This window comes from Apodemus sylvaticus, chromosome 10 (genome assembly GCF_947179515.1).
Source record: "Apodemus sylvaticus chromosome 10, mApoSyl1.1, whole genome shotgun sequence".
In the NCBI taxonomy this organism is placed as follows: Eukaryota; Metazoa; Chordata; class Mammalia; order Rodentia; family Muridae; genus Apodemus; species Apodemus sylvaticus.
Window position 1 is genome coordinate 74951253 of NC_067481.1, and position 21757 is coordinate 74973009.

Genomic DNA, 21757 nt, shown 5'->3' on the forward strand with positions numbered 1-21757 from the left:
CCTACCTGTGCTGGGATCCTCCTCCTCCTCTTCCCCCTCTTTCTCTCCCTCTGCTTCTTGGATTTATTTATTTAATGTATGTGAGACACACCAGAAGAGGGCATCAGATCCCATTTCAGATGGTTTTCAGATGGTTGTGAGCCACCATGTGGTTGCTGAGAATTGAATTCAAGACCTCTAGAAGAGCTGTCAGTGCTCTTATCCACTGAGCCATCTCTCATGTCCCTTAAAGACAATTCTTAACTGCTAATTTGAAAACTAAATTCCAAAGCTAGGTATGGTAGCTTATGTCTGTAATCATTTGAGGGGTTGAGGCAGGAGGATTGTTGTGAGTTTGAGACCAGCTTGAGCTACAGAGCGAGGAGACTGTTTCAAAATGAAATCACTTTATACCAGTAGTTTGGTGTTTTTTTTTTTTTTAAATATTAAGTTTTTCTACCAAGGAATTTGGAATCTTTATTCAAATCTCTCCTTGTATCTTGTTATAATCATGTATAGTTTTCTGATTTGGGTCTATTTGTACTGAATTTATTCCGAGAGATTTTTATTAAAGTGTGGTTGCTTTCACTGTGGTGAATAGTCCTGTATTTTTGTTTTGTTTTGTTCATCAGAATGTTAGCTAAGGGTCTACAGTGCTTAGTCATCTGAGAAGCTTCTGGAAGGAATAAGGTAGGCGTGGTCCCTGCCTGGGCAGCTGATGGGGTGTTGCCGACTGCTGCATTGTAAGATTCCCACATCTTTATTCTCTGGGAAGCTGCCTGCATAAGTTCTCACAGCATGCCAGTTGGCTTTAAAAGTGTATAATTATATTGCCTACGAACACCATTCCATCTTCCTTCAGGCTTTCGTGCCTTTTCTAATTTCAGAAACATCTTTCATGTGTCACTGACTATATGGTGAGAGCTCAGCGGTTTCCAGCATTTCTTTGAAATAAAAACTTCAGCGAATTCTAATGCCCAGACACCACTCACAGGTTACAAAATCTGTTTCCAACAGTAGCTCTCTAGTTTTCCCTCACTCCCCCTTCTCTGTTCCCCTTTCTTCCCCTACCTGAATTATTCTCTTCCTGTGTCTGCAGGTCTCTAAGATGTATGTGCCTAGGCTGGCGAGATGGCTCACTGGGGCTTGCCTCCAAGCCTGACAGCCTAAGTTCAATCCCTGGGACCCACTCAGTGGAAGGAGAGAACTAACTCCTGCAAGTTGTCCTGTGTTCTACATTCATGCTCTGAGTACACACAGACACACACACACACACACACACACACACACCACAGACAGTTATTCTTTAATCATGCAACCCCAGGAAAACAATGAAATGTTTAGCTACCTTGCGTCAGAAGCAAAGAAGAACTCCACGGCTTTATCGCCCACAGCGTGCAGGCAGGTGGAGCTGTCCAGCCTCTTCATCCTCGTCTTACAGATATTCTTCACATTCTCAATATTGCCTAGTAAACAAAAGAAAGGGTAGGCTGCCCTATTTGCATAACACGTGGCGAGGAACCCGTTTTCCTCTTTTGAATATTGTGTAGGAGCGATCTGCAATTTTTAGCTACGGCTGTGCCAGCCAAATCACGCAAAAGCTTCCCAAATAGCTCAGTTGAGCTGAGAGAGCATTTAAATGGCTACAGTGGGCAAGCAATGCAAACGAAAACAAACCAAAGGAACGCGAATCAGGGCACGGGTGCCGTGCCTGCAGCTGCCGCCCGCTGCTCTCTATTTCTGTGCAGCACTCAGAATGTTCATGACAAGATGCTTTTTTTAAAAGATGGAGCCGAGTCTCCATTGCCTGGGCATTGAACCCTGGAGCCACGAGGCAGCTGGGTTCAAGACAGAGTGCTGTGGGTGCTGGTGGTATGTCTGCCTCCAAGCAGAGCCCGCGGCAAGGGGACAGCCACCCTGGCTGACTGTTGATGTCCTTAGGAAACTCACATGTCCGATATAAGACGGGGATCTGCTCTGTGGAGAGTTTGTATTTGCTTCGTACCCCGATGAGCAAGGGGCTGCCTCTCCTGCAAGGAGAAGAAAATATCAAGGCACCTCTCACCTTTGACACCCCTGGCCAGATGTACCCTCCAAATCCAGTCTTTTCCCTAGAGCAGAAGACTGTGTTTAGGTCACACAGAAGGGACATCTTGACCTTGAGACCACATCCTCTGGGTTTGGAGCAGGGACCAATAGACTGGCATGCAAATATCAGCTCACTTACCTGTTGTCATCCAGCTACCTGACTGATTAGCCTGGTACCATGCTTCTCCCCACTATTATGAGACTCTGGGCTCCTGGTTCTTTAAATCCCCACAAGCAGCAAACCCATATGGGTAGGTCTCAGGGGCTAGGCATTTGGTATAAGCAGGGGCACTCTAGGTTTCCATTCCATAGCCTTCACTTACAGTGAACCCCCAGATCTGAATTTGCCTGGGGAACCCTGTTTTGTGCCTCCTTTTGCAGAGCTCAACCCTTTGCTTCCATGAGGCAGATTAGCTGAGTTTTGTGTCTGCAGTTGACATTTACAGATTCAACCAATAACTGAAAATGCAGATAGAAAACACTCCTCAGAGCCAAGCTTGGTGGCACAGGCCTTTAACTCACAAGCCTATAACCTCGGGAGGTTGAGAAAGAAGGATTGTACGTTCCTATTTGGGTTACAGATTAAGTTTGGGGTCAGCCTGAGCAACTCAGCAAGATTGTGTCTCAACAAAAATAGGTAAAACAAAATAAAACAGGGCTTGGGATATAGCTCAGTTGGACAATGTTTGCCTCGTGTGTACAAGATGTGAGGTTCAATGCCTAGTAATAACACACACACACACACACACCTCCACATGCCCATACACATGTAAGAAATTGCGTTTGTACCCAACCTGTACAGACTTCTGCCTGTCAGTCCCTAAGGAATACATAAGACAACTATTTACAAGATATTTCCATTGTATCAGGTATCAAAATCAATCTAGAGATGATGGAAGAATACATAGAAGTCATACTCAAATACCACTCTATGCCATTTTATGTAAGGATTTTGATATCTGGACAGGGTTTAGTTTGAGAACTCCAGAGATACCAAGGGAAGACTGTACTCTGTTTTGTGGGAGGGCCAGGGTCTTACCTTGGCCTCAGTTATACCCCACGAAGGGAAACTTAGAATCTTTGACCTGTACAAAAGTGGGTTTTGTCATGAAGGGAGCAGTGATTTTACGAAGAACAGTCTTCAGGGGTCACAGAGGTGACAGAGGCCTCCTTCCTTGTGCCCCTCTTGCACCAGCAACCAGGCTCTCTAAGTATCTTGGGATAGAGTCTTCAGTGAGCACTTCCCTGCTTATAATTGCTTTTGGTAATCACGTTGGAGGTATTATGTCATGACTTTAATGGCATCTTACTTTCAAAATGCAATTCTTTGCTTTATCTTATAGATTGTATAGCAGGTCACTTTTATGACTCACACTATTTAGATCTCTGTATCTTAGAACCCAGGCATGCAACATTCCAGGACAGCAGTTCCTCACTGCCCTCCATCCATGCAGGATACATATGGTCTTACCACCTCCAACTGAGAGCTAGGGAGACGGCTCAACTGTCCAAGTGCCATGAAGACCTGAGACAGGATCCCCACAAACAATTTTAAAAGCTATACACAACAGGTAATGCATAAGTCTGTAACCCCAGCAGGGGTTGGGGGCCACAGGGAGAGGCAGGAAGACAGGTGGCTCCTCAGAATTCATTGTCCAGTCAGACTACAGCCTAGCTGAATGGGGGAGCCCCAGATTCAATGGCAACTTGTCTCAAAAACTAAGGTGAAGGGGCTGGTGCTGGTGTGATGGCTCAGTGGTTAACAGCACTTATTGATCTTGCAATAGGACCTGAGTTTAGTTCCCAGCACCCCTATAACTATCCATAACTCCAGTTCTAGGAGATCTGATTCCCTCTTCTGACCTCTGTGGATAGCAGACACACATGTGGTACACATACATACATGCAAGCAAAACACTCATATACATAAAAGAGAAGACACCTACACACACGCACCCTCATGCACACACTGATACACAAATACAAATACACAAATACACACACTACAGACAAGCGTGTGCACACACACACACACACACACACACACACAGTCTCCAGTGTAAACCTGAACCTAACACACACAGGTCTTCATATGCATTCACACTTATGACAGTTTAAGAGACTAACAGCAAAATAAAAAATATATATATAACAGTATACTATAACAAAAAGTTAGCTTAAAATTTCTGGAATTTTCCATGAGTATTTTCGGACCTTGTTTGACCACTGATAACAGAAACCTTAGACATCACATTTGACACTGCCTGGAGGTAGAGATGGGGCTTCTGTGGCTAACACTAATGGTGCTTTTCTCCTTTAATATGTTTAACTGAGAAGAAAACACTGAACACATTTTATGAAGATCACTCGGGCCACACACCCCTTTTCTCATTCTCGAGATAGGGGACAAAGTTCAGAAGGACTGAGAAAAAGGTGCTTTGAAGGGCCTTGACTATTTTGTACAATACTTTGTTTTGTCTAAAACGAATCGGAGACCTTGTCCTGGGTCCAGGGAGGAGGAGCTAGCTCAAACTGCCCCTGAAGACAATGACAGTTTAGCATTAGCAATAGAGTTTAAAGCTGTCTGGGAATCTGAGTAAGTGGCTCCCAGATCTTAGAGTTCAGACATGTCTCCTTTAAGACACAGAAGTCTCCTGAGGTGTCCCAAGGGTTGGCCTGGGTGCTCCAACCATTTGTTACGGCCAATTTAGAATAATCAAACTTTATTGCTTCCTCCCAGCGCATTCATTTTAAACAGTAATATCACATTATGAGATTTTAAAGGGAGCTTCTAGGATAGAGACCAACCAGTATTTTATAATTCTATTCTATGATTCTATGAAATTATATTTCAAATGTTAAATTAGACAGGATCCTGGGGAATGGAGGGGTTATGATCAATTCATCTGACTTTCTGGGTAGATAGTAGTGACGGTTGTCAAGGGACAGTCTCACTCACTCAGTCTAGGTCTCTGGGGCCAGGTGTATATTCTGAAGGGTTCCTCTGTGCCTTCAAAATAAAATCAGCAGCCCCAGGGCACCAAGGCCCCTCAGAGCTGGAATTCCACCAGAGTCTTACCTTGTGGCAACAGCTTCCCCTGGGTAGTGGATGCTCTTGAAAACCAGTGCAAAGGCGCCTTCCTGAAAACACAGCAACAAAGGTCTTGAAGAACTGTGACTTACCCTGGCTAGCCGCGCCACTGCAGACCACTGGCCCAGGCAGGCCATTCCAGCCCTCTTCATGACAGATATGAGTTGCCTATGGAGTTGAGTGCAGGGGCAGCTTATGGAAGATGATTGTAGTCAGAGGGGAAGCCAAACAGCATTATGCTGAAGTGCCAATGAATTTCACTGTGAACACTGTAAGCCACAGTGGTTTGTCCAGGCTCCCAAGGAACTCCTGTTAGAGATGCCTGGGGTGGAGTGGCATAGCTGGAACCACAGAGAGTGAGAACTGGGGCCAGAGGCACCCTGTACTGAGCCTCCGGAAGGGACCTGTATGTGCAGGGAGCAGCTGGGAGGTCGAAGCGGTTGATCAGCATAGCTCAAACTGGGATCCAGTTCTGGCTCTATCCTTCCCTTTAGTCGGGCCATCATCTCAGCGACCTTCAAGCCTCATTTTCCTTATCTGTAACCAAGGGGACAGCAGTTCTCTCTGTATGACTTTGGGGTTCAAGTCTAAAGCGCTGTAAGTGCTTAGAAAGGTGCCTGGCCTTTATATCATCCAGAAGACCTAGATGATTCACTTGTTAATTCCCCTATCATATTGTTAATTCTTTTATCATTTCTATGGCTATGACTGCTATTTGCCCCCATGCCCGTCCCTCACCTTGCTATTCGTGCAAAGTTAGAACTAGACCGTAGCTTTCTTCCTTCAGGACTGCACATTTCTTTTCTGAGATGTGCATGTGTATTTGCCTACATGACTTTATGTGTACTATGTGTGTGCAGTACCCACAGAGGCCTTAAGAGGGCGACAGATCCTTTGGAGTTGGAGTGACAGACAATTGTGAGCTCCAACATGGGTGCTGGATATTGAACCTGGGTCCTCTATAAGATCAGTAAGTACTCTTAACCAACCAATCTTCTCTCCAGCTCCCCAAATGTCTTTTTTTACTTAAATTCTTCATACAAAATTATTCCTTGACTCTGACCAAACTAACTAATTTCCCATGGCCTCAGAAGATCTCAATTGTGTACAACAAGCTATGAATCTGGATTTCCATGAAGTTCTCGGACTTTGAAATTCTGCGTGGAATTCAGGGTCTGTCTGTGCTGCCAGGGTGGTACATCCAATTCATGGACTAAGTCACACTGTCCTAGGGTCTCAGTGGGTTTTCAAGCTGCCTAGGAAGGGGCTTTAGGCAGATCTTGAGTGTCATGACATCATCCCTGCTTAGTTGAATTTATAATAGCAATGAAGGATAGAAATATATTTCCTATTCTCTGTAAGAAAAAAAAAGAGTTCCATGTTGCTTTGTGTAAGAAAGGAAAATCAAAAGGTGTCATTGTGGGGAAGACATTTCTAAAATTCAAAATTACAGAGTACAGGGGCTGTAGGTCAGTAACAGAGTGTCAGGCCTTGGGTTCCATCCTTAGGATGACAACAAAACAAAACAAAAACAAACACTAAAGAAGAAATCGCTGTGTTGTTAATACCTCATCTGTTTACCATACTTTACAAATTCAGTATACTGTACATCATGGACAACATCCATACCTATGGATGCAGATATGGGTGTGGCTCCGTGAGGGAGAGCTTGCTGAGCAAGTGTGAGATTCTGGATTTGATTTCCAGTATCAGAAGAAAAAGAAAAAAAATGTCTGAAAATTTGGTCCATTGTTACTAGTCTGGGCTGTGCATCTAGCTTATAGTAGAGCATCCAGAGTGAGTGCGATTGTCTGTGCTTGACCCAGGAAGTGGCACTATTAGAGGGTGTGGCCCTGTTGGAGTAGGTGTGTTGCTGTGGCTTTAAGACCCTCATCCTAGCTGCCTGGAAATGAATATTCTGCTAGCAGCCTTCAGATGAAGATGTCGAACTCTCAGCTCCTCCCGCACCATGCCTGCCTGGATGCTGCCATGTTGATGATAATGGACTGAACCTCTGAACTTGTAAGCCAGCCCCTGTTAAATGTTGTCCTTGTAAGAGTTGCCTTGGTCATGGTGTCTGTTCACATCAGTAAAACCATAACTAAAACAGCAAGCATGTACAGACCTGTCCTTGTCATTGGTCCCTAGAGTATTCAATGTAGTATAACAACCATTTACATGGCTTCATTGTTCTAGGTATTATAAACAATCTAGAGATGATTTAAAACACACATAGGGATGGGCACACATCACATGCAAATACTATGACAGTTTATGTGAAACTTGACTTGGGTATCTAGTAAGGATCTTAGAACCAATTCCATATTGGAATTGGTACTTGGTATTCCATACCAAAGTATGATACTGTAGAAGATGCTATGATTTAGAAATAGGTCCTCTAAATTATGGGTCCCCAGAAGAGGATGGCATAGATCAAAGGGTTTTGGTAGTAGATTCACCCTAAAAATGTTCACTGAAGGCTGGCATGATAACCCACAGCAGTTTCCGACCCAATGTGCCTCAGATTCTGGGCCTTGAACACTATCTGCAGGCTGCCCTGGCCTTGAGTGGCATGGTTCCTTGGAGATAGGCTCTGAGATATCTGGATGCCTCTTCCCTGCCTCCCATCTCATGCAGGTCCTGCCTGCTCTGCCTTCTCTAAGAAAAGTTTTCCTTCTCGGACAAGCCTCTAAGCCCCCATGTCTGCTCCCCTGGATGACCCCACCCCACCCCACCTCCGGCCCCTGTGTCTATTCCTCTTTGAGAGTAGCTGTTCTTGGATCTAACTGTTCGATGTGCCACTGACTGCCCTGGGCCACTCTCTTCAACATTTCCCTGTGCTCTGATCCCCTCTCATAAAACCACAGTCTTCTTTGGTAACTAAGAATATCTCTTGTCCCACAGCTGTCTCTATGCACCCTTAGCATATCTCAGAAATCTATTCCTGTATACTCTATGAATGAATACTTCCCTTTCTCCCTTCCTCTCTCCCTCCCCTTTCTTTACCATTTCCATTCTGTAATCAATTGTGGACATTTCTTCCCTTGATTGCTTTGCTTTACTGACAAGGAAGAAAGACTACAATTCCAAGTCTCCAGTATCAGTCAGATTCACCTGATTAGCACATAACAATGCATATGATTCAATTTTAGACAGGACAACATGAACCGGGACAGATAAGTTTGCACATGCACATAACCCACGGTTGTAAAACCATAGATTAGAAAGCCAGCTACCATCTCAGCAGGGCTAAAATGAAGCAAATGTTTTGTTTGATATTCAGTCCTCAAGCTGGACTTTCTCCAGATTCTATAGGAATGTAACATCGTAAGTACACATGCTATGGGCAAACTGCCTCCCACCCTCAGTACCTTGTGCAAATTTGTACAAGTGCTTATGAAAGATAAAGGTGTGTTTAGACAGATGGGACTCATAACTCACCAACTGCTGAATGACTCTTTCGACCAATGTTGAAAACGTAATGTCCTCAGTCTCTCTGTTGTCGAATACATATTTAATCAGCTTGGCGATGGTCTCCGTGTCTGTTTCTGACTCAAACTCATAGCCTTTGCTTTCCTGGAATATAGGGTTGTACCCAGGGTGACAGATTTTGGTCATTGTGCAATGCTGGTGGGGACAACTCCCTCTAGTCCCTCAAGATATGACTTAAGGCAAGAGTGAGCAGAACTGGGAAGGGACAAGAAGTGTCTGCCAGAACCCAGCAGCCAAACACCTCTGAGTCACCCGCTTATTCCCAGAGACCATCCCTCCGCAGAAGCCTGTCTTCGCTGTTAAACTGGACATTGCAAAACAGCAGCAATGATGATAAAAATATGTTGACTCAAACCCACTCACATCCCAACTCACACCATACTGCAGACACTCACCGTCTACCTCCCCACCGCACGGTCCACATGGTGTCGGAGTCGGTGTGTTACATAGCACAAGCTACTCTGTGAAACCCAGCTCATGTTATTTTGACTCTGTAAAACCACAGCAGCCCTCAAGACAAACACTGATGCCCTCCTATCTCCCCACACCAGGTCTGAGCACAGTGGCTGAGCTGAGGCTAAGGCTCACACTCAGGGTTGTGACATAGCCCGGAGTGCATCTCACTCAGTTCCTGTGTTTGTTTCTGAGGGGAAGTAGGCTAGGTGAAAGTGTCATGGGGGAAGATCAAGGCTGAATCAGATTTGATTTGCCCAGGGGAAGCCCCTTACCAGAAATTTCCTTAGATCCTTGTAATTAGTGATGATCCCATTATGGATGACAACAAATTCTGAAAGAAGAGTTTGCGGAAGAGAGAAGTGAGCATTCAAGATGAACTGGAAGGAAGTTCACACGAGATGCTAAAGGAGCAAAAACGGGCAACTCTTCCCTGAGATGTGTGGTGATCGGGTTTCATTTGCAGTGACTACAGCTTACTGAAGGAGTAACCTGTCCAAGAGAAGCATCCAGCATCTGGCCATGTGTATAACTCTTTCACTGGCTATTAAAGAGGCTTCCAGTTTCCAGAATTATTTATGTCAAATGAAGGATTAACTTTTCACTATGCAGAAATATTTCCAGACATCTCCAACTTCTTTCTCCTTTTTAAATGAGTCATTTTATTTTATGCGTGTGGGTATTTTCCCTGAATGCCTATCTCTGCGCCACACGCATGCCTGGGAACTCTGGAAGCCGGAAGAGAGCATCAGATGCCCTGGAACCAGAATAGCAAACAGTTCTGAGCAGCTATGCAGGGGTGGGAATTGAACCTGGGTCCTCTGGAAGAGGAGCTGGTGCTCTTGCTCTTAACTGCTGACTTTATCTCCCTTGAACTAAACGCTAGTTCTTAACTAAAGCTTCAAACTAGCAGTTTATAGATGGTGTGTGTGTGTGTGTGTGAGATGGGGGTGTGTAAAAATCAGGGGACAACCTGCTGGACTTGGTTCTCTCTTCCACTCTTATGTAGGTTCCAGGGATTGAACTCTGCTCACCAGACCTTCACAGTGGGTGCTTTTACAAGCTGAAACATCGTAGCAGGCCCCTATACCTTAGTTCTTTAAGCCAGGGTCTCTCACAGAACCTAGAGCTCACTAACTTGGCCGGCCTGGCAGGCCAGTGAACTTGAGGGACTCCTCGAATCTCTGTCTCCCCAGCCCTGGGATTACAAGCATGTGTGATGGCACCCAACATAGATCCTGGGATCCAGCTCAAGTCCTTGTGCTTATGTGTCAGGCATTTTGCCAACTGAACCGACTCTACAGCCCTATGTAAAAATTCCTCTAGCTTCGTTTGCCCTGCTGCCTTCTTGGGAGCATCAGGCATCCGTATAATGCTCTCTATTGATTGACTCTATTACTCTCCTTTCTTTCCTTCTTTTTATTTCAGATCTATCATGACATTGTTTCTTTATATTATTTTAAGCCTCTCAAATTTTCTTTTGTCTTAATCACTGGTCTTATCTGTTTCTTACAGCCCATGTTTTCTTTGTGAAAACAATTTCTCTTGCCTTCTTGTAGGGCTAGCAGTTAAACCTATAGCCTGCTAAGCTCTAACAGGCTATAATGGAGGCATCCTAAGCAAGACTGTGTCATTCCTTCATGCTATTTAGTAGTTATGTGTAAAGACACTCTTGGAAGCACATCGATCAGCCCCGGTGAGTTGATGGAGACATTTGACGAGTCTTCACAGATTGCTAAAGGTATTTTTTTATTTGGTCATCCTGTTTCCAACAAATGTGGGCATGGCATTTCCCTGCCATGGGGACACAATCAGAATCACAGAGTATCCTCTCAAGTGGGAAGCTTCTGATGGGGCTTGCCTTGTCACTAGGCAGAGCAGAACCCCGCAGGGCTCATGGTCTTGGTAATGTTTTCTCAACCAATACTGCTGAAGACCAGCTTTAACATCTTAGTGGCCATTTGGCTAGGTACTCAATGCTGTGGGGTTTGCCAATTTCTCCTAGGTATGGTGCCTGCCCCAGCTCTGAGATGTTCTATATTTCAGAGTTCTATGTTCAATGGCTCAGAGTGTGGGCCAGACTCAAGAGCCTCTAGCCAAAAATCTTAACACAGACCATGCAGACATACACAGTTTCTCTAACCCATGCTGCCCAGGTGTCCCCCTGACCTCCACGTTTTCTAAAGATGTCCTCCCTTCCAAATAGGGCTGGTGAACCCCTTCTAAGTGTTTTAGGGGAAGAAGCCATACTAGTTATGGGGTGAGGATACTTGTCCTTCTTGCCTGACTATACACGCCAGCCTGAGCTATTCTGACTTGCAGTATGGACTTACCAATCTTTCTCCCAGGAGAAGGCAGCTAAAGGGTCATTTAAAAGGATTACTGTATGAGAGCCATTCTGGGGGACTGCACAAGTGAAATGGACCTGTGACTGGGCCAGGACAAGGAGGCATCTAGGAGAGGAGAGGAGCTCCAAACCCTCCAAAGGCGGCCATGAACAGCCCCCACGTCCTCCACGGCCTCGGCCTACTGCCTATCAATGGTACTCTAAGGTATGGTGAGCTCAGTGTTTCCATAGCTTCTAGTTTTTCAAGGGTATCAGAGGCCTGGGCTTGTATGGATCATTTTCAAGCTTGAAAAACACCAAGTAAGTCAAGTCAAGGCTACTAGGAAGAGCTCTTAGGCTGTTGGCTCTGTCCCTCCAAACCTTAAACTCTTGGCTGCTGAGCCCTTCGTCTGGGATGCAGAGCTTGGAGAGGAACCTAGGCATTAACCATGATCAGCAGGGACATCTGTCCCTACTCACGACCACTCTGTGGGAGAGGAAGATGAACTCCGCTGGATGGAAAAGGTACTCTGTGTGCTCTTTAGGGTCCTAGCTTGCTAGAATATTTTGCTTGTCTCATACTGTCTGCTATGGGTTGAGTGTAGTCTTCAAAAGCACAATTCATGATGCTGGATCCTCAGGGTGGTGATTGACAGGTGCTAGGAGATGAAGTGTACTGGGAGGTTATTGGAGACATGCTTCCAGAAGACACTAATTTCCCTTGGGATCCTGAGTTGTTACAGATGCACTTCCTGATCATGAACTTTCTGCCCCCAAAACTAAGACCTAAACAATTCTTTTTTTTTTTTTGTAAACTACCCAGCTTCAAGTATTTTGCTATAGGGATGGGATTTGAACTAATGCACTGTTATTCTCCACTCTTGGAATGAATTCCAAAGAGCCAGTAGCCCTTATAGTAAAGTGCCATCATTTCCTGTGAATACCTACGTCAGCAGCACCCAGGGGATCAGGTGTTGGCCCGTCTGGGCCCTGTGTGGCCCACCAGGGAGATGCTTAGACTGTCTCAGGAGGACTGGGCAGAGGGAAAAGTTCAGCTTGAGGTAGGCAGGATTGGAAGGCACTCTGGCCAGGATCATCTCTGATAGGTCATTCATGGAGAGGTAGAAACATCCTGAACAGACTCTGCTTACCATTGTCTTTGTCTGAACGCTGTGGGTGGCTGTTGACAGCATTGGGAACCCCATGGGTGGCCCAGCGTGTGTGAGCGATGCCAAAGTGTGTCTCAAACTCCACCTTCAAATCCATGCTATCTTGCTCTAAAACAAAGAGAAAACCAGTTGCTGCGTTGGTGAGTGTTGTGCATTTGTGTTTGTGTGCATGTGTGGTCATGTGTGCCTGTGTTTACATGCAGGTGCATGTGTGGTTGTATGCATGTTGTGTTTACGTGCATTTGTCTGTGTGGGGTATGCATGCATGGTTTCATATGTGTGCATGTGTGTGGAGGCTCAAGGTTGACGCTGGGTGTTTTTCTGATCATTGGCTGCCTTGTTCATCGAGGCATGGTCTTGTGTTAAACTCAGAGCTCATCCGCGGTAGCTAGTCTGGCTAGCCAGCTTGCTTGGTGGATCCTCTGTCTCTGCCTTTTGACAGCTGGGATTACTGTCACGCCTACCTGACATTCACAGAGGTGCTGGGAATTGAACTCTGGCTCTAAGACTTGTGTGGCAAACAAAACCATCTCCCCAGATGCTGTCCGTTGTGATCATAAAAAGAGAAATAGGCTTAAGAATATGTTCTATGGGTGTGTGGGGGAAGGGGATGCCTCAGCAGGCCCATGTTGAGGCATCCCTTCCCCCTGAAGGACCACACATATGATGGTATAGTATAGAATAGAGTTTATTTAGGGCATGCAGAGGGGAGTTAAGGGGGTAGTAGAGGCAGAGAAAGGCAGAGAAAGGGAGAGAGTAGAGAAGTAGGGGCTGGCCATGACCATGTGGAGAGAGGTGGGGAAAGGGAAGAGCCCAAGAGTGCAAGAGAGAAAAAGAGAACAAGAGGATAAGAGAGAGAGGAGGGGCAGGCAGCCCCTTTTATAGTGGGCCAGACCTACCTGGCTGTTGCTAGGTAACTGTGGGGTGAAGCTTAGACAGAATCCTATCACTGTCTGTATTTTAAAAAAACAAGCATTGGTAGCCAGGTAGAGGGGGCACACACACGCACACACACACACACACACACACACACACACACACCTTTAATTCTAGTGCTGGGAAAGCAGAGACAGGTGGATTCCTGAACTCAAGGACAGCCGGGTCTATAGTGAATTCTAGGACAGGCAGGGCTGCACAGAGAAACCGTGTCTCAAGAGGGAAAAAGAAAGTACTGGCAGGCCACCACTAAGGCAAGATGGTTCCATTCTACTAGACATCATCTTCACCAATGGCCATCCTTAATGTCAGTCACACACATGGCGCCCCAGGGACCCACTGCACCTCGGTACTAACTATGATGAGTTCTACTCGGTGTTTATCAGCAACTGAACCCTTTTCCCTCTTTGAGATGGATTATTGCTATGTGGCCCTTGGAACGCACTACATAAACCAAACTGGCTTAAACTGGAAGCAATATCCCTGCTCAGCCTCCCAAGTGCTGGGATTTCAGGCTCGGGCCACTACACCTCACTCTTATTTCCTAATCAAAATACATTGACTTAGGAAAGAAAATAATGTATCTCTAATATAAATAGAAAAGCAGTATTGTATGACAGAATAATTAAAATAAAGACATAACTATTAAAATAGTTTTTCATCTCCACATGTAATTGCTTAAAATAAAACCTCCTACACTTCGTGAGGCAGTCTCGCAACTCCGCCCTAACACTCCTTATAGTCATTCCAAGAATAGATGCATTGCCACGTTTTCAGTCTCGAGTACTGCTGACAATAATGTCAATAATTTTTAATAATAATTTTCAAGGGCCTATGCTCCAGCCATCACTCTGACAGAGGACATTTTCTACTTACTGTAAAGTCCTTCATTTTCTACTTACTGTAAAGTTCTTCATCCAGAGCCTTTACTTTCCCCTTTTTCTTCACAAGATGGATGTGTCTTTCTTTGAGTTCGTGGTTACTCCCGTCAATGGCCACACCTACAGTTTACAGAGAACACTGAGTTGCCTGTACCAGCATGACCCACAGAAGAGGCCTGCGTCTTTCCCTTCAATTCCTCTATTCCAAATGGGCAACTACTGTTCACACTTCCATCACAGGAGAGCAGTTCTTATATTAGAACTATAAAAAAATTGGGAACATAAACATTATATTTCATGTTGAATTTTTGTCACTAAGAGGTGCAGTTTTCTATCTTTGTCTGAGGCATCATATCCATGACCAACCGAGAGATGATCAGAAGTCTTGAAAATAACTTAGGGTCAGGCAGTGGTGGCGCATGTATTTAATCCCAGCCCATGGGAGGTATAGGCAGGTGGATTTCTGAGTTTGAGGCCATCCTGGTCTACAGAGTGAGCTCCAGGACAACCAGGGCTATACAGAGAAACCCTGTCTCGAAAAACCAAAAATAAATAAATAAATAAATAAATAAATAAATAAATACAGAAAGAAAGAAAAAAAAAACCAGGGGGGCTAGAGAAATGGCTCAGTGGTTAAGAGCAGTGACTGCTGCTCTTCCAGATGTCCTGAGTTCAACTCTCAGCAACCATACAGTGGCTCACAACCATCTGTAATAAAATCTGATGCTCCGTTCTGGTGTGTCTGAAGACAGCAACAGTGTACTCATATAAATAATAAATAAATAAATAAAACTTAAAAAAAAAAAAGCCAGGCATGGTGCTGCATGCTGGTAATCCCAAGGTTGGGTATTAGCATTCTGCCTAAACTCTACCCTCACAGTTACCTGGCAACAGCCGGGTTTGCTCCTCCCCACAGTTACCTGGCAACAGCCAGGCAGGCCTGATCCACTATAAAGGGGATGCTTGCCCCTCCTCTCTCTCTAACTGCTGCTTCCTGCTTGCCTCTCTCTTGCCCTCTTGGGCTCTTCCCCTCCCCTCCCCTTCCCTTCCCTGCCTTTCTCCACACTCTCTCTCTCTCTCTCTCTCTCTCTCTCTCTCTCTCTCTCTCTCTCTCTCTGGTCATGGCCGGCCTCTACTTCTCAACTCTCCCTCTCTCTGCCTTTCTCTGCCTCTACTACCCTCTTAACTCCCCTCCCTATGCCCTGAATAAACTATTCTATACTATACCATCCTGTGGCTGGTCCCTCATTTGGGAAGAGATGCCTTGGCATGGGCCCGCTGAGGCACCCCCTCCCCCCACACCTCACTACACCCCCATAGAACATATTCTTCTAGTTCTTTATCTTTTTATAAGCACATCACCAGGGAGGTAGAGACAGGCGGGTCCCAGGAACCCACAGGCCATTTGCCTAACCAATCTACCAGTTCCAAGTCAATGAACAACATTGTCTCAAAAAAAAAAAAAATAGAATTAACTGGACCTCTAGCCTCATGCATATATGCACGCACACATACACAAGTGTACTCAAACACACAAACACTCACCAACAAATAAATTCCATCCGTACTGTACACGGGCAGACTTTACTTTTTCCTTGTCACTATCTCAGAGACAAGCATTATAAGAAATGCTCACATTACATTTGCATTGCATTAGGTATAAATCAATAATCTAAGGGTGATAAAATGTATCTGTGAGGAGATGCAAATAGATCGGATGCAAATGTTGTGCAATTTTATAGAAGGGACTAGAGCATCCCAGAGCATTGGTGTCTTGGGGGCCTCTCTCACCCTTGCCAGTAACTGAATATACCACCTGGGTTTATGGCCACAAGGTAGGGTTTGTTGCAGTAGGTGCATTTGGGAAATCTAACCCAGGATTTCATACATACTAAGATACACACACACACACCACCACCACCACCACCACCACCACCACCAACAACAACAACAACATCACCACCAGCAGCAATTATCATATTTCTTCAGCATGAACAAAGAGAATAATCTAGCTTTCAGGATATTTACTTTGAAAGACAAACCCCTAAAGTGTTAATTTCAAAGTAGTAGAGATAAGTGCTCAGGGACATGGGGTGCTCAGGGACAAGGGGCTTGGCTGCCAGGGATGGGCTGTCACAGAGGCCAAGAATGGCCAGAGACTGGTCAAAGGCACTTAGCCTGCTGTGCTCCTTTCTTTGTGACCTTCAAGCTGCCTTCTCTCTCCATTTGCATGCCTGTAAACCCTTTCTGTATTTGACTTCCTTTAAGAATTTACAAGGACAGGTCACCTAGCTCCTTGGCTCTTCTTAGCTCTCTTTGCCTGTGGAGGAGAGAGCCCTGACACAGCCACGGTGTGAGGACTGAGAAGTGAGTTAGGAAGATCTTTTAAGCGGGGCTTTGGAAAGTAGAAACGCTAAGAAAAGCGAAGGAAGACTGTAAAGCCAAAGGGCTGAGGATGTGACACCAAGCCCTGGATTCAATCGGTTTTGTTTTCAAGGCAGGATGTGTAGCCCTGTTTGTCCTGGAACTGGCTCTGTAAACCAGGCTGACCTTGAACTAGGAGATCCACCTGTCTGCTTCCGGAGGCGGTGTGGTCGTCCTCACCACCATCCAGCAAAACTAGCTCAAACTTTAACATGCTAACTAGTTAAATGTTACAAAATGGCATCCTAACCATCTTTAGGAGAAAATCTGTTTTCAAAAACTCCCTCCATTCTCAACCCAGATGGTATCAACGAAGCACAACAGCAACTAGGAACTGTTAGAGGGGACTTCTCTGAGGTATGCTGGGCAGGCAGAAACCTACATATATATTTAATGTAGCCAACTTACTGGTCTTTGAGATAGGGAACTACCGGTGGAAAGACCCGAAAATCCAAGCCCTCAACTTCTCCTTCACCCAAGTTCCCTTCGGACCCCTTCCCTCCATGAACACTATTGTGTGTGTGCACATTTAAAACGTGTATTGTTAATAATCGCTACCCTGGGATCTTTCGGACTCCCTCATCTTGCACAATTGAAACTTTGTGCCTTTGATCAATGTTGATGTAGGATTTTGTTAGAGAGTTTTCTTTTTAACCCTTGTGTTTTCTTTTCTACAGTTAAAAATAAAAACCAATGTTTTCTCAATTTTTCTACAGTTTTGAAACTTCTTTGATGAGCAAGTGTGTTGTTAGATGATTGAAGGCAGCTGTGGATGAAATGGGAAAGAAAGAGGCCTGGTCTGACCTTCAGCAGGACCATATTTATCCATGGCAAAGAGGCACGTTTGTCAGTGTATGGATGCCCAGTGCCTACAGAAGATGGGATGTGGCACCTTAAAGGAGCAAAAATGACTTCCATAGTCCACAAGGGAAGTCAGGAAGTGTAGTCCTTCAGTGGAAAACAATCAGTTACATTAATAAAGGAATGTTAAAAAGTATCAGGGAAGTGCCCAGGCTGTAAAGGGTCCCCCTACAAAGAATATAAGCGAGAGAAGCATCCATCCCAGGATATCACAGAGACCCACCTGCAGAGTCATAGCCCCGGTACTCCAGCCGCTGCAGGCCCCTGATGAGGGTTTCGAAAATCTCCTTCCTCGTCTTGGGAACTCTGTAATTCATATAGGCAAATATCCCTGCCCAAAGAGAAAATAAAATGTCATCTTAAGGAAAAACCAATGTCCTGAATAGAAGAGAAGCAACAAAAACCAAAACAAACAACAATAATAAAGACCACCGCCAGACCAAGGAGGCGTCTGAGCCCCCAGACTACTTACAGAGGACTGGCTGTCCCTCTAGTCCTCTGGAAGAGTTGGAAATATGTCAGCCCTTCTCTCTGGGGCAAAAGCTCACATGAACCCTGTGTCATGACCCTTGACCTTACAGTTTCACAGCAAAGGATTTCTCTGCCATTCACAGGCAGATGTAAGGAACCAATAAACCAGAGCAATGTATGCCACCAACAGAGACTAGGAAGACAAATGAGGAGGAGCTATGCAGTACAAAGAATAACCTTTATTGCTCTGGTTACAGCTCCTTCCTCCTCTTTCCTCCTTGGCTGAGGCCCATACCCTCAGGAGGGTTAGATTTTGTGTGTTATCTGTCATTCATGTCTGTTTGCCCAATCTGATAGAGTCATCTTTTCAATTAGTATCCTTGCTTTCCAAATGATTCATCATATGTCAAGTTGAAAAAAAATTAAGAAAGAAAAAGCAAAGGCTTCATGCATTCAAGGCAAGCACTCTGCTGAGTTCCTGATCCAAAGATTTAATGTAAAAGTGGTCTTTTACAAGAGCCAGAATAGATCCATCTCATCTCTTGGGAAAGCCTTGTTAAAGTAGGCTAGCAAACAAAGATGCTTCAGTTTGACTTTATTTTATTTAATGTATTTGTTTATTTGTACTTTTTCTCCATGGTGGAAAGGTGAAGGTCCCTGCTTTAGGTCTTTTTTACAGATCAGAGTGCCATCCCAGCAGCCACATCAAATGGTATACAACAATTTGCTACTGCTAACTCCAGCTCCAAGTGGATCTGATGCCCCCTGCTGGTCTCCATGGGGAACTACACTCATGTGCATATACACATAGAGGTACAGGCATGTGCACACACATAATTTAAAAATCACGCACAGCATGCTTTCTGAGTAGCTTCATGTGATTTTCTCTTTGAAGTGGCCAAGTACAATTTTGACATTCAGCTATTTTGTTTTTCTTGTTGACTTCAGGTTGGGGGAGAGCGCGAGGTGAGGATAAGGGGTTTGCACGTGGTCTGGGTCCTTCCCCTGGCAGTTCATACGTTCTGTCCCACGCTTCAAACAAAACCACATCTGGCTCTTGATTGTATTTTCGATACATTACTTATTTTTTTAAAAGATAGTTTTCTGTCAACATCAAAATGAAAATTTCAATAGCTTTCTTGAGATATCCCATCAATAAGTCTTCCCTATCTGAAATTTTGAATTCTGAGGTTTCAGCTACCATCTTCCAGATTTAACCTAGAAATAATAACTAGAAATTTTTGATAGATAATAAGTTTAAAATTGTACACTATTTTAACATGAGGAGAATATGCTCACAGATAGCATGTGTACCATCCCCTTGTTCAGAGGTCCACATTGTATAACTACCCACCCATCTAGAAGCAGTCTGTATTGTCAGTTTACAATTGAGTTTAAGTAATGTCTGTCTTATTTAAAAATGGCCCCAAGTACAAAAGTAGTAATAGCAGCAAATGATAGACCTGAGAGGTGCTCTCACATCCTTCCTTTTAAATGAAACTGCAAAAGTTCTTTATTGAATAAGAGGAGAAAAATCATAGGCGGAGATTGCTAAGATGGATAATGAAAGGGAATCTTCTATCTGGGAAACTGTGAAGAAGGAAAAAGAAATGTGTGCCTCTTCTATTGTTACCTTAGACTGCACATTTACAGCCACAGGGCTGGTAAGGGCTTAGCTGATAGGCAAGACACAGCTTCAGGTGTGTGTGTGTGTGTGTGTGTGTGTGTGTGCTGGTGTGAGAGCATGCAGAGGCTAGAGCGGGACCTGCATATCTTCTATTGCTCTCTACTGGGATTCTGGAAGCCCACCATAGAGCTAGGCTGGCTAGTCAGAGAGCTCTCAGGTTCCATCTGTCCCCACTTCTCAATGCTGGGGTCACAGGCACACACAACCACGCCCAGCTTAAAGACTCAAACTCAGGTCCTCACGCCTACTAAGACATATTCTCAGCACCCCTGGAGTGATGAGATTAAAGGCGTGTGTCCCCATGCCCAGATTTGATATATTGGGTCCTGGGTATTTTTTAAAAAATATCTATACATATTCTCTAATTCTGAAAAAAAAAAAGTAAAAAAGCCTTTAAATCTGGATTCTTTGGGGCAAGAAGCCTCTGGGTTCAGCTCTCCTATCCTTGCTGAAAATTCTCTTCTTCCAGCCATGTCTGATCATGCATGCATCCAGTACACATGTTTTTGTATAGCACTGAAGAGCCACAACAGCTTGGGAGAAGGGGTACATTAGAAACCCCCAGTTGGATATTAAAATGTCGTCTTCTTCGGGACCACCAGCTGTGTTGACACCCAGCCAGGAGCTTGGCAGGCAGTTGAGACAGTTTGGGAGTTGGCTGCTGTGGAGCAAGCTGCCAAGGAAGGCTTGCGAGGTCTTTTGCACAAGAAACATAAATCTTCTCATTTTCATCATGAAATATCTATTGAGTGACTCCTTTCATTAACAAAGTGCCACCCTTCTCCCTGCACAGCTAATTTTCCTGGCCACTTAGGTTTGCACAAAACGGAACTGAAATGCACGAAATAGTATAGATACTGCTAACTGTCAATCACATTACTTTAAAAAAAAAAAGATCATAAAGTAGAAGAGCTGCTTTCCCAGGAATTTCTCAAGTCAAAATTCCCCTCTTGGAATCCACCATCCTATCTGCAAAACAAAGTGACAATGAAATGCGGTTTTTAAACACAGATCAGCTTGGTAGGGAGCATTTAAATTCACGCAACCTCTCTGGAAGGCATTTTGCTGGTTGTTTGCAATGAAAAGCGAGCTATTGCAGTTCTAGAAACACACCCAACAGACATCTTCGTAGAACTGCACGTGTACTCATAAAAAGCTTAGCAGCTCAGGCTGGATTGTGACCTTCACAGACTAAAGACAGCCTGGTGTTTGGCTGGAGCTGGGTGAAGACTGCCGCAGGAGCACAGAGCAAGCAGTCGTGGTCCGGCAGAGCCCTTCCACAGAGAACAGGACAGGGCTTTCAGTAATCAAGTCTCCAGGATGTGTGAATGGAAAAGAGCCGTTTTTAGACTATGAAGAAATCGTTCAGGGGGTAATGGGAAGCTGGGCAGAAGAGGTCTTCCCTCGATGTCTGTAATGGGTCCAGGATGTCCCCAGAACACCACCACACCTCCAAAGCATTCGAGACCTTGTTAGATAAAAGGGTGGAATCACACATAACCTGTCCACATGTCCCTATAGTGCCCCTTGCTTTCCTCTCCTCCCGCCCCATCCCTCTCACAGGGCCACACGCATGCAGGATAAGCACTCCACCACTGAGCTACAGTCCCAACCCTAGAAAATATCTAATAAGACAATCTCCAGGGCCAGCAAGATGACTCAGCTGGTAAAGGTGATGGCCACTGAGCCTGATGACCTGAGCTTGGCCCTTGGAGCTCACGTGGTGAAAGAAGAGAAGTGACCTCCACACACGGGTGCACGGCACAAGCATGTCCATATGCACACACATACATATACACAATGGCACATACATACACATACAATGCACATAAAAGAAATAAAATAAATGTAAATGTAAAGTGAGTGAGTGAGTGAGAGAGAGAGAGAGAGAGAGAGAGA

At 44.8% G+C, this 21757-nt stretch overlaps 1 protein-coding gene across 1 annotated transcript in view; it reads right to left on the reverse strand.

Annotated features, from left to right (window-relative positions):
• The window catches only part of Gfpt2 (glutamine-fructose-6-phosphate transaminase 2), a 47759-nt gene that overhangs the window by 19249 nt on the left and 6753 nt on the right, over positions 1-21757 (reverse strand). Inside the window, exons 2-9 of the mRNA XM_052196840.1 lie at positions 17924-18031; positions 14437-14535; positions 12581-12706; positions 9379-9437; positions 8600-8734; positions 5147-5208; positions 1930-2009; positions 1328-1445 (exon numbers count right to left, since the gene is read on the reverse strand). Of these exons, the coding sequence (XP_052052800.1) occupies positions 1328-1445; positions 1930-2009; positions 5147-5208; positions 8600-8734; positions 9379-9437; positions 12581-12706; positions 14437-14535; positions 17924-18031 (787 nt within the window). The remainder of the gene's footprint in view (positions 1-1327; positions 1446-1929; positions 2010-5146; positions 5209-8599; positions 8735-9378; positions 9438-12580; positions 12707-14436; positions 14536-17923; positions 18032-21757) is intronic.